The 13,212-nt window shown below is 41.1% G+C and overlaps 1 protein-coding gene across 1 annotated transcript in view; it reads right to left on the reverse strand.

The window, feature by feature from the left end:
* Positions 1-13,212, reverse strand: part of LOC117502832 (ryanodine receptor 3-like) — a 175,561-nt gene that overhangs the window by 148,092 nt on the left and 14,257 nt on the right. Inside the window, 5 exon segments of the mRNA XM_034161947.1 lie at positions 769-873; positions 1,821-2,037; positions 3,335-3,527; positions 9,868-10,109; positions 10,343-10,476. Coding sequence (XP_034017838.1) covers positions 769-873; positions 1,821-2,037; positions 3,335-3,527; positions 9,868-10,109; positions 10,343-10,476 — 891 coding nt within the window.

Here is a 13,212-nt window from a genome sequence, read left to right on the forward strand (position 1 = left end):
CTACAGCCTGTGCTGTTACTTAACATAAGGGTTCTTAAATTCCAAAAATAAGCAAGATGAACAAATAAACCTGCGTTGAACTACATACTGGATGTTATTTGAGGTGGTTTGGGCAGTAGAAATAGTCAGACATGGATGGATTTCCGGCCCACAGCATTTGAAATGCTCCAATACAGATGTGAGTCCAGTTAGATTTTTTTAAAACCAGCTCTTTAATTAGGAATTTGTGTGCATTGCTGTTGTGTTCTTATATCACTGATGTCTCTTCCTTTATTCCTTTGATTCCTAGGAAAGGCTGAAACATGCTCCAATAACAAAAGACATATGTGTGATTTTTTGGTACGTATGTTACGGAGTACAAGCTGCAGGACCTCCCAAACTAGCAAAAATAAACAAATTAATTAAATAAACTGACGTATTCTGGAAAATAAGGTAAATGCACAAAGACAATTTAAAAAAAGGCTTAACTTTTTTTTTTTTTTTGCTTGTGTTTTGTCTGTATTTTCCTTGATGACTTTACTTTGACATTTTGAGTATTTTATCTTTTGGGATGTGAGCACATTTTTAGTAGATGACCTTTGTGTACTGATGGATCCATAAAATTTACTGTAGTTCCGAGTGAGGAAATTAAAGACCCAGATGAGATAAACACACAAAACAAATTGTTGTCATGTAGATCAGAAGGACTATGTGATGATTCTCTGACTGCTCGGAGAAGTTGAGCTGATCTTTTTGAGTCAGGGTTCAGGGTGATGGAGAACTCTTTACCTTTCCATAAGTCCAGCCCAGTTCAATTTTGTTCATCCCCCAGAGTTCGTGGATATTTTCTGCCAGCTTTTCCCGGACATTGTCGAGGTGAGGGGGAAGAACAATCTGCAGAGATCAGAGGGAGACGTGGTGTTTTTGGAAGGTACACAAAGGTCAAAGGGTCAACATTTGAAAAACAATCCTGATGATTCAACGGTCAGAATCCTGGGAAATATAAGAACTCGGACCTGGAGCTTGAGTACCAAGCTCTCCACTTCAAGTGTTTACTGCAGTGGTTTTCTGGAGGCTCCCTTTGATAAGAATATTTTAGAGTATTGCAAATTCCTCCCTCACACACCCTGAATACACACATACGTTCTTTTGATTCTAAACTTCATTTGAATTTATTTTAATCATTCTAATTTATACAAAACTACAACTTCAACACACACACTCGCACGCCACATGTGTTGCATGACATTTGTGTTATTTGGTAACAGCACACTCGTGGGGCACTTGGACATTGTGGAGCCATTTGCACAGCGCAGCTCGAATGTGGTCGCCTGCCCTCTACTCTGGTGCCGGCTGAGTAAATAGCCCCGCTTTTTCTAAGTGTCCCGCGAGTGGTGTTGGATGCACCTGGACTCCGGCTGACACGAGTGGCATGCGATTCCATCTTTGTGCACCAGTCGGCTTCAATTGTGTCATGCGTGAAGGAGTCCTTACCTTGGAAATTCTTCCACTTGAATTTGTGGTGTTGTCAGGATTTTTTAAATGATTTGGTTTCTGAATTCTTTTTCAGATAATTTTCACAGAACACTGGTTATCTCTGCTATGCACAATTTGTCATTGCTTTATGGCACTTGGTTTCTGACTGATAACTGGAAGACAAATAAAACTGGAATCTCCATCCAATTATGGTGGTGGAGGTAAATCCATAACAGAAAAAAATGAGTGATTGAGGCACTTTTGATTGAGATATAATGCAAAATGTACAATAACTGGGTTTTTCAATATTAATTCAAATGTCCACTGTTAATATTTTGCAGTGTTTGTAACATCGGCACCCTCACCTGGCTGGTGTCCACAGGAGTGGGAATAAATGAGGCCTGGGACAGAAACGGTGTAGTTCCCAGCAGGTCGCGGACCCCCTCGTGGTCCCTCTTGTACTCCTTTACCGGCTCCACGTGCATCTTCTCTTTGGGCAGGAGCGCCTCGTAGCACGGCGAGTAACCCGCAGGCGGCAGGAACTTGAAATCTCCATGGCGACCGCCCAACAGGAAACGAGCCCTGATTGAAAAGAAAAAAACAAAACAAAAAAACAAAACACAAAATCTGTAGAAATCTTACAGCTTTCATCTTTTTCCTGCTACTTACAGTATTTGAGACAATCTATAGAAAATGCACCGTAAACACAAACATCACATTACCACATTTTACAAAGAAAAACACGTGCACTTATATATATATATATATATATATATATATATATATATATACACACACACATTCACAAAAAGGAACATATCCATCAACAGTGAAGCACAACAACAAACTGAGTCCATCAACGCTGACAGCATGAAGCAGCGTTCTGACGCGCAAAAGCATCTACATAAAGAGTCAAACACAAACTGAAACATAAACCCAAACCAACAAACCCTGATGGGAATAAGCGTTTTAATGGCTGAAGGTGTGCAGGTCATGTTACATGAGACCATGAAGGTCAACCTCATCAAGAGCTGCACACAAACAACAAACAAAGCAGGGCAAACAAGTAAACATTAAATAACACAACAAATAAACTAAGTGGTGCAACGGTTTATGTTGTGCAGGTCACATGCACTGAAATTAAAGAAAATTCATCAAGAGTGAAATGCAGATATCAGACAGACTGATGCACTGAGAACTTTTCTTCTTTTTAAATTCATTTTTGTTGTTTTACTTTGAAATTAGACATTATATTTTTGCAGTTTCAGCACCGTACACTGGCACCATTAAACAGTACTCTGCCGGTTAAGAGTTAAAGAAGAGAAAAAGTCAACCTTTATCCAACAGGCCAACTTAAGGTTTCCTAAAAAAACAAACAGAAATAAATACATTTAAAAAATTGTTGATTCTGATGCTCACATTTTGTTTACATCTTGTGCCATTTTAATGTTCCCTCTTTCACATCACACCAAAATGGTACAGGTGCACATAGATGATGATGAGTGATGTCACGACAGATGTAATATGTGGGATTTCCAGTTGACATATAAAACTGCAGGAGCTAGACATGGGAACTTTTTGGATGTGTCTTGGTTGTTATCATGAAATATACATTTGATTGGTGATTGGGTTGATCCATTAATGCTGGAAGGGGAAGTTGGAATTCTGAGCTGGGACACTGGCCTACAAACTTTATTATAATATGGAAAATTAAGGATGCTTTTAGAATGTTTGGTTAATGACCACTCATAGTACCTTCATAACCCACCATGGAGCCATAACCCACACTTTGGGACTCACTGTGCTACAGCATATCAAAAAGAGCCCCCCACCCCTCACCCCAAACCCACCAAAAGCTGGAGTGTAAATGCAGACTTACTTGACGCCGGCAGAGAAGCTGACGACGGGGAAGAAAAAGCCGTCGGTGTTGAAGTCCTCAAACATTCCCTGCACAGGCTGACCGTTGATCCTGAAGGACATGCTGGGAGCGCCCAGATCCAGACAGCAGCTCACCACATCATCAGAGTTCAGCAGGTGCTGGTTAATGGAGGACACGGCTCTGGGGATTCGCCCTGCGGCACAGCGAGGACAGAGAGGACAAACGGTCGTTGGAGCTGCAGAGTTATTCTGAATGTAGGGCAGCGTGATGTCACACAGGTGGGGAGCAGATTGTGCAAAACCCAAATTGACACATCAACATGATTTGGCTTCATGTTGCCTCCTCAAAGTCTCAAAATTCTGTCTCGACCGGCGGCGGCGTGCGGCAGACGACACTCACTTACATGATTGTCAAAGAAATGACAGAAAATTCACAAGTACGTGAAGTCAGAAGTTAAAAACTGCCAACTTTTTCCATGAAGACAAACCAGATGATTTAATCACGAGAAGCAGATTTTCAAGCATCGAGGCAGCCAGATGACTGCAGAGCCTCGCCGCCGCCAGCAGATACAACGACGCAGGAAGTTCTACCAATTAAGTGTGATATTAAATATGAAGGTGGTTTTCTGTCATGATAGAAGTTTAATATAATCACAGCGTGACATATGATCTTGGGAGCAGCACGGAGAAGTCCGAGCAGCCGCAGAGGAGTGCAGGCATGCATACAACTTTTAGGATTCTTTCAGAAAGGTTGAAATTTTAAAAAAGGCAAACTTTTTCATCATTGACATCAGTGGCCTGATGCATTTATTAGCTCCAGGACAACACAAGACTGCAGAAAACCATGTTTCAATATCTCATCGAGTTACTAAAAGATGGTCATTAAGGTATTTTAACTTTGGGATATGACCTTGACACGGCCTGTGCTGCAAGAAGACTGCCCCCTGAGCTTATCTACCAAGTATGATTGAAATTACTCTTTGTTTTCAGAAGATAACTTGATGAATTTTGGATGATGACTTATGATTGGACCCAGACCTTTGACCTATGACCTTGATATGACCTGTGTTGTGAGAGGATGATTCACTAAGTTTATCTAAGTTTTTGACTGAATTTGCTCTGTTTTCAGAAGATAACATGATAAATTTTGAATGATGACCTATGATTTGGCCCTGACCCTTAAACTATAACTTTGATATGACCTGTGCTGCAGGAGGATTGCCCACTGAGTTTATCTAAAAAGTTGGATTGAAATTGCTCCTTGTTTTCAGAAGATATTGTGAGAAAATTTGGATGAAGACCTTTGACTTGATCCAGACTTTTTCACCAGCTCTTTGCATTTTGAAGATATCATGATGGCTTTTGAATGACTGCTTATGTGACCTTGACCTTCATGGACTCTCAGTTTTATGCCATGAATGGACTGGTTTCTCCATTACTCCCAGATAACATCCTCTCTTCTTTCCACTCTACATGCACAGTAATTTTGAACTCTGTTGCACCAATGCGCTGCAAATCCAGGAAATCAAAATCCGACCCCTGGTTAAATGCCACGACCCGTGCCCTCAGGCAACGCTGCAGATGGGCGGAGAGAAAATGGAAAAAGGACAAACTACAGGTGTCTCTGGGTTTTCTGAGGGACAGTCTGACTGACTATCAGAAGGCTGTGAAGGAGGCAAAAGCACAATATCTGTCTCATATTATTTCGAGCAGTTGTCATCGTCCCAGTGTGTTATTTCAGACTAAAAACTCAGTTGTAAATCCACACACCTCTGTTTTGATGGACGCTACAACCACAACCTGTGAGGAGTTTCTTCAGTTTTTTATTGATAAGGTTTCATCAGTCAGACAGAACGCTGATCAGAGCTGTAATGTTGAGTTGTCTGCTCCTCGTGCACATTCTGCTGTGCTCGAACAGTTTGAGCCCATTTCTTTTGCATCTCTCGCTGATGTTGTAAAACACAAAATCTACAAGTTGTCCTTTTGATGTTGTTCCAGCTAAGGTGCTGAAGGAGGTTTTTAATACTGTTGGGGCAGGTCTCCTAACTTTTATCAATGCTTGTCTTAGATCAGGGTCTGTTCCAGCTGCTTTTAAACATGCTGTGGTTCGACCTCTTCTTAAAAAACCTCACCTGAACTCATCAGTTTTATCCAATTTTAGACCTGTGTCTCATCTGCCATTTCTATCTAAGGTTTTAGAAAAGGTTGTCTTTTTACAGTTACAATCATTTTTAGAAGACAATCTCATCCTTGAAAAATTCCAGTCTGGGTTTAGATCGCGACACAGCACTGAGTCAGCACTTTTAAAAGTTCATAATGATGTTACTCTGTCGGTGGATGCAGGGAATCCTGCTGTGCTGGTTCTGTTGGACCTCACAGCAGCCTTTGATACTGTGGATCACACAGTACTTGTTTCCCGGTTGGAACATTTTATTGGCATTCATGGTACTGCACTTAAGTGGTTTAGATCATATTTGGCTGAAAGGACCTTTTCTGTCATGATTGGGGACCTTTCCTCATCAACTGCTCCTCTGTGCTGTGGAGTGCCGCAGGGATCTGTCCTTGGGCCGATTCTATTTTCTTTGTACATTCTGCCATTGGGGTCAATTATAACCCAGCACAACCTGTCCTTTCATTGTTATGCAGATGATCTGCAAATCTATCTGCCTGTGAAGACTAATGGGAGTTATGCTTTGTCATCATTATTTAATTGTATTCGTGATGTAAAGCAGTGGCTGTCCCAAAACTTCCTTTACCTGAATGATGGTAAAACTGAGATCATGGTGTTTGAGCGCTTTGGCATACCAAATGTGGTAACACCAAATTTTGGTGCTTTGGCTAACTATGTAAAACCAGCTGTCAAGAATTTGGGAATGATATTTGACAGCTGTTTGAGGTTCGATCAACAGATAAATTCTGTTGTCAAGCTAGTTTTTTCCAAATTCGCCTTTTGGCTAAAATAAAGCACTTTCTCAGTAGACGTGATCTTGAGACGGCCATTCATGCTTTCATCAGCTCCAGACTTGATTATTGTAATGCACTTTATTCGGGCATTAATCAGTCGTCTCTTGCACGTCTCCAGTTGGTGCAGAATGCTGCTGCTCGTCTTTTGACAAACACTTTTAGACATGAGCATATTGCGCCCGTCCTGTACTCACTCCACTGGCTTCCAGTTCGTTTTAGAATTGATTTTAAAATTTTAATGTTTGTTTTTAAAGCTATTTATGGCCTTGCACCTCCCTACTTGTCTGAAATTTTAACTTTGCGCACCTACAGTAGGACATTAAGGGCGTCTGGCCAGCTTTACTTAGATGTTCCTAGGTCAAGATATAAACGCTGGGGTGATCATGCTTTCGTGGTAGCTGGCCCGAGACTGTGGAATGAGCTACCTCTTGAGTTACGTACTATTCCTGACCTAGCACTTTTTAAATCTAAGTTAAAGACTTATTTATTTAAACTGGCTTTTAACACTTAGTGGGGAGGTGACATGTTCTGTTATTTTTATGTTCTTTTTTATGTGTTGTTTTAAAATTTTATTTTCTATGTGTTTTATTTTTGCAAATTTGTGTTTTTAATGTTAAGCACTTTAGACACCAGTCGGTGCTGTAAAGCGCTTTATAAATAAATGTTGATTGATTGATTGATTGACTGACCTTTGACCAATAACCTTGATTGTTACTTTGGACCCTTTGCAGTTTGTGAGGTGAATGATCAGAGCCAGAGTCACCCATTTGTTACCACCAACTAATTAACTCTGCAAAATTACAGCAGCTGCCGTCATCATCTTCAGTCTGCTGCTGCAGATGACAGTTTTTCTACCGTCACCATGTACATGCAGCATTACAGACGTGTGTGTGTGTGTGTTTGTGTGTTGGGGGAAGCTCCAATCCCGAGTGTAAACAGTGTGTTCAAGTCCGACATGCAACACAAGGACATGAGCCAAGAAGATGCAGGAGAGAACTACTTATAGCGCCTTATCATAAATTCATCACACAAATGCTGCACTCTACAAGGACTAGAGTCCAACTGATATATCAGTTGACTGATAATATCGGCCGATATGAGCCTTTCTTGACCATTATTGGTATCAGCATTGTTTTTTCAATATAATTTTTTTAAAACCAAATAAGCAATGCAGAAAAACAATCTGGCTGTTTGAAATAGTTTACAATGTTGTCATGTATACTTGGGACCTCCATCACCCCTTGGTCACATTAACCAAAAGAGACAGAGGCAAAGCGACCAGCTGCCATTCATTTTCAATCAGAGTGGGCGTTTTACAGTGACAAGTGGTCACTATGCCGCTAGCTAGGCGGGGCCAAAATACATGATAAATCTATTTTATGCAAAAGCTGAGAAATGCGACACAGCGAATGCTGATCTGAGTTACAGCAGCGTGACGTAAGTTGGTTATATTTAGTTATTTATAATAAAGTTCACGTTTAAACTGTAAAATATGAAGCCTCTGTTGCATTTCTTTGTCATAAGGGTTTGATAACGATTGTATTTATCGGCACATATCGGTGACATAAATCTTTTATTCCCCAACATCGCCACTGATCCCTCCAACACCCCCCCAAAAATAAAAAAATTTAAACATACTGGTCAAGCTCTAATTAGAACTAAGATCACTGCACTGGTTTGATCTAGTACCTACAACTCATTAGGTCGTGAACAGTTTATTTGTTGTGCAACAACAACTTACAAATAAATAAATAATAACAATAATAATTTTATTGATTTAGGACATTAAAAAGAAAGTGCTTTACAAACCAAATCACATAAATTAATGAAAAGCAAAATTCTTAAAAATTAATACATAAAAACAAAATCAAGATACTAAACGATGATACCCAGCTTTATCTATCCATGAAGCCAGAGGACACACACCAATTAGCTAAACTGCAGGATTGTCTTACAGACATAAAGACATGGATGACCTCTAATTTCCTGCTTTTAAACTCAGATAAAACTGAAGTTATTGTACTTGGCCCCACAAATCTTAGAAACATGGTGTCTAACCAGATCCTTACTCTGGATGGCATTACCCTGACCTCTAGTAATACTTTGAGAAATCTTGGAGTCATTTTTGATCAGGATATGTCCTTCAATGCGTATATTAAATAAATATGTAGGACTGCTTTTTGCATTTGCGCAATATCTCTAAAATTAGAAAGCACTTGTCTCAGAGTGATGCTGAAAAACTAATTCATGCATTTATTTCCTCTAGGCTGGACTATTGTAATTCATTATTATCAGGTTGTCCTAAACGTTCCCTGAAAAGCCTTCAGTTAATTCAAAATGCTGCAGCTAGAGTACTAACGGGGACTAGAAGGAGAGAGCATATCTCACCCATATTGGCCTCTCTTCACTGGCTTCCTGTTAATTCTAGAATATAATTTAAAATTCTTCTTCTTACTTATAAGGTTTTGAATAATCAGGTCCCATCTTATCTTAGGGACCTCGTAGTACCATATCACACCAATAGAGCGCTTCGCTCTCAGACTGCAGGCTTACTTGTAGTTCCTAGGGTTTGTAAGAGTAGAATGGGAGGCAGAGCCTTCAGCTTTCAGGCTCCTCTCCTCTGGAACCAGCTCCCAATTCGGATCAGGGAGACAGACACCCTCTCTACTTTTAAGATTAGGCTTAAAACTTTCCTTTTTGCTAAAGCTTATAGTTAGGGCTGGATCAGGTGACCCTGAACCATCCCTTAGTTATGCTGCTATAGACTTAGACTGCTGGGGGGTTCCCATGATGCACCCACGTTCTTTCTCTTTTTCCTCTGTATGCACCACTCTGCATTTAATCATTAGTGATTGATCTCTGCTCCCCTCCACAGCATGTCTTTTTCCTGGTTCTCTCCCTCAGCCCCAACCAGTCCCAGCAGAAGACTGCCCCTCCCTGAGCCTGGTTCTGCTGGAGGTTTCTTCCTGTTAAAAGGGAGTTTTTCCTTCCCACTGTCGCCAAGTGCTTGCTCACAGGGGGTCGTTTTGACCGTTGGGGTTTTTCCATAATTACTGTATGGCTTTACCTTACAATATAAAGCGCATTGGGGCAACTGTTTGTTGTGATTTGGCGCTATATAAATAAAATTTTGATTTGATTTGAATAAACAGTTCCCACCATCAAGACTTGCAAAGAAGCCAAGAAAAGGTGCATTTTTAATCTAGATTTAAAAATAGATTAATTTATTATTAAAAATTATTTAACACCATGTTGTAAATATTTTCCCCCGATAAACATAAAAAAGGACCATAACATTTTGACAAAATAAATCACAGTATTTAAAGCCACATTTTAAAATTTCACCTGGTTGGATCCAAACCTCAACCTGAAGGACTTTGAACCCTACTACATGAAAACAATGGAATGTCTATGTATGCAAATAAACATTCAAATATTTAAATAACAGTACCTAAAAAAATTCAAATGTACATTTTTTGAATTCAAGCATCCGGCCATCAACCTGACCGTGGTCAACCCGATCCTGAATATAAGTAATCAGAAGAAACAGGTTTAGCAAAGACCACCTACCTGACCAGAGGTGAAGTCCATCAAAGCTGTACGAGTAGAGGTCGTCCCCAACGCCGTTGCCCCCCCACCCCTCTCCTCCCCCGGGGTAGGGAGCGTAGCCTTTGGTGTTGGCCCAGCCGACCCTCAGGTGAGTCGGCTCGCCGGTTACAAAGTGGTCCACCTGGTCAATCACCAGCTCAAAATACCACTTCTTATACTGGGCGGAACCTTCAGCCACACCCAGGAAGATGTTGGGCCGCATGCTGAAACGGGAAGAAAAAGCTTGAAGGAGACAAAGTATGAAAAGTACTTCGATATGTAGCAGCAGAAGTCACTGAAGAGCTTTCAAGGAATTTTCTAAAAAATTTTAAAGGTGGGGAGCAAAAAAACTGATTCTACAGTCCTCTAATCTGCATTCAGCTCAGTCCTGAAAACCAAGATGGTGTGCAGTGGCATTATTTAGGAAACAGTCCATCTCCATGTCCTCGTTCTTTACCTCTGGACATCGTTGACCAGTCGAGTCTGAAGCAGCAGGTCCCTATTGGGAAGCAGGTTGTCGCAGATCAGATTCTGATTGGCCCTCACCGCCACGCCGTTACAAACGCAGAGGGAACACAGGACATCTAGAATCTGAGAGACACGGGCACTCGGTAATACGCGTGACATTTTCACTTTCTAAAGGTTTTACATCTTTTTAGGTGCAGTTATAAGAGGATTCCACATGATGACATTTTAGTTGAATTAGCAGCTGCTGGGAGAAGCCGTGGTTAAGTGCTATGCAGCACTGGAGCCAGTGCTCATCTCCAGATACCGTACCAAGAAGATGATGAGAGTCTACGGCTCCTCCTGGACAGCAGGTTACCTCCCCAGCTAAGGTCGCTGCCCATTTACAGAGGATGCGTTTTATTCAAGGACACAGACCGTTCCACCTTTTGGACAATGACGGTATCATGACGTGACTTCAGAGCAGTTACACGTGCAAAGATATGGTGGTTTTCCCTTGGAGATGGAAAACTAAACCCCATAGAACAACTCAATTATTTTTACTTCTGTGATACTATTTTATAGACCTTTTATCAGTCTTTTATTGAAAGTCTTTTCACTTTGCATTTTAACTGTTGGTTTAATGGTTGTCAATGAAGAACAAGTAGAGCCTAAACAACATAATGAAGGTGTGCAGCAAGATTACCAGAGTTCAGCAGAGGGACTGGGGCTCCCTTTGGGAGAAACAGGTGGATTAGAAAGCGAGGATAATTATCAGAAAATCAGATGACTCAACACAATTCTCTTTAATGTCTTTGGGCAAACATTATATTGTGCCCCTGACAAGAAGTAATCACCGTGATTCCAGGTTTGATAAACTCAGAGTTTGTCTGTCTGTCTTTTAGTAGGATTACATCAAAACTACTGCATGGATTTTGATGGAATTTTCACCACAGATAGATATTAGACCATGGAAGACTCCATTAAATTTTGGAGGTAACCTGGATCAAGATTTCACTTTATACATGCTTTGAAGGATAATGTCAAAACTACGTCACAGATTTGTATAAAATTTGTACCACAGATAGATATTAGGGCATGGAAGACGCCACTGAATTTTGGAGGTGATCCAGATTGCTATATATGAGATTTAAAATCAGATCTGAAAGCCTCAAACAAACTTTGGTGTCCTCGTCGGTAGGAACACACACACACCAAGTTTCATCTTCAGTGGTTCAGTGATTTCTGAGAAGAAGATGTTTACACATGACGGCACCGATGCCGGAGGACAGGCGACCCCCCCATCTGGCATGAGCCCACCAGACCTTCGGTCCAGGTGAGCTACAGAGGAACACTGATCTGAGCTGCAGAAGCACTGAAATGATTACCAATTTCAATTTTAATGGATATTCAGTGTTATTATTCATTATTTTTCCAGCATTATTTTTCATAGGTGTCATTTAAATAAAAAATAATTGTGTTGGGGGGTTCTCAGTGGCCTGTCTCACAGTGTTGACAGTAATACACAATCCATATCATGGTGCACTACAACACTACAGTTGACTACGACACGGGCGTACCATCCCACTCCAGGGTAACATGACTGGGAATTAAACCCAAGATCACATATTTGTAGCCTAACTTCACCAATGCATGGGTTTGAGATGACTACGACTTCATATAAAAGTCCCACAGTGCTACCGTCACCAATCAGGATAAAGATCTTTGGATAAGGTGTCCTAAGAAATTGACATTTTTTACCACTGTCAGGGGAAACAGCCAAATGATCTTTTAGGACGTCGTTAGAGCCGTGACCCAAAGTTTAAAACCTGTATGTGAGAGAAAATTCAAAGTTTAAGCATGCTGACATTTGAGGTACTCAGGGTGAAAGATCTGTGTTGGATTATGTTTGTTGTGTCCCAGCGGACACTTGGGAGAATGGATTTAAAGGCTCAGATAACGGCTGTGGCAGCTTCCGTTCAGATTGCTGAGGTCTTTGAGAACGGAGCCAGAATACAGAATACCTGTAAACATTGTTAGGAAAAACTCAAAAGCCCTTTTCAAACAGCACTGCAATTCAACCTAGGGGCCACTCTGAGAAGACGGGAAACCCATGCTTATTTAGGGTCTGTCTGCTAGCTCTGCCCCTGAGCAAGGCAGCATCTTTACATCTGGAGTTGGCACTGGATGGATTGTGTCTCACTGTAATTACGATGGTTAAATGCAGAGGACAAGTTTCGTTTTCTGTATGTATAATGACTGTCTGCAGTCATCACCGGGAAACCTCAGGGTGTGCATGGGAACTCGCTTTTTCCTTGAAAGTTTAACTCGAGGCACCCTGCTGAATCCGGTCAAAACAAAGGATGTGTGAACCAAACACGGCCTGCAATCAAAATTAGGCCCAATTATATAATTTCACATGTTGGACAGCAGCCGACTGACGAGTCGCTGTCTGTCACCAAAAAACATAACAGAGGTCACATTAAAGACTCAAACTTTAAAACTATCTTCATGTTGCACCATTTACAAGTTTCGAGTTCACCTCATAATGCGCGACTGGCGAGGTGGCGAACATTTTGCTGCTTTTACCCCACAACATTCAGCTACAGGTTGTCCAAACTATGCTTTCTTGGAATCCCTAATGTGGTAAATTTTTCCCCAATTGGAGCATTTTTAAGCATGTTGACCCCTGAGTAATCCTTCAGTGACCCCTACCTGGCTGTAGCTGCCACCGTGGGACATTTAGTGAGGCCGTGGTGCACTGGGGCTTGAATGCAAGTGACATTACGCCCCCTGAAGTGGCACCATATAGGTCCAAAGTGCCTCCTCTCTCATGGACTAGTATGTTTAGACCTTTTGCGCCAGGAGTCTAATTCAATCACA

The sequence above is a fragment of the Thalassophryne amazonica genome, chromosome 21 (assembly GCF_902500255.1).
Source record: "Thalassophryne amazonica chromosome 21, fThaAma1.1, whole genome shotgun sequence".
Taxonomy (NCBI): Eukaryota; Metazoa; Chordata; class Actinopteri; order Batrachoidiformes; family Batrachoididae; genus Thalassophryne; species Thalassophryne amazonica.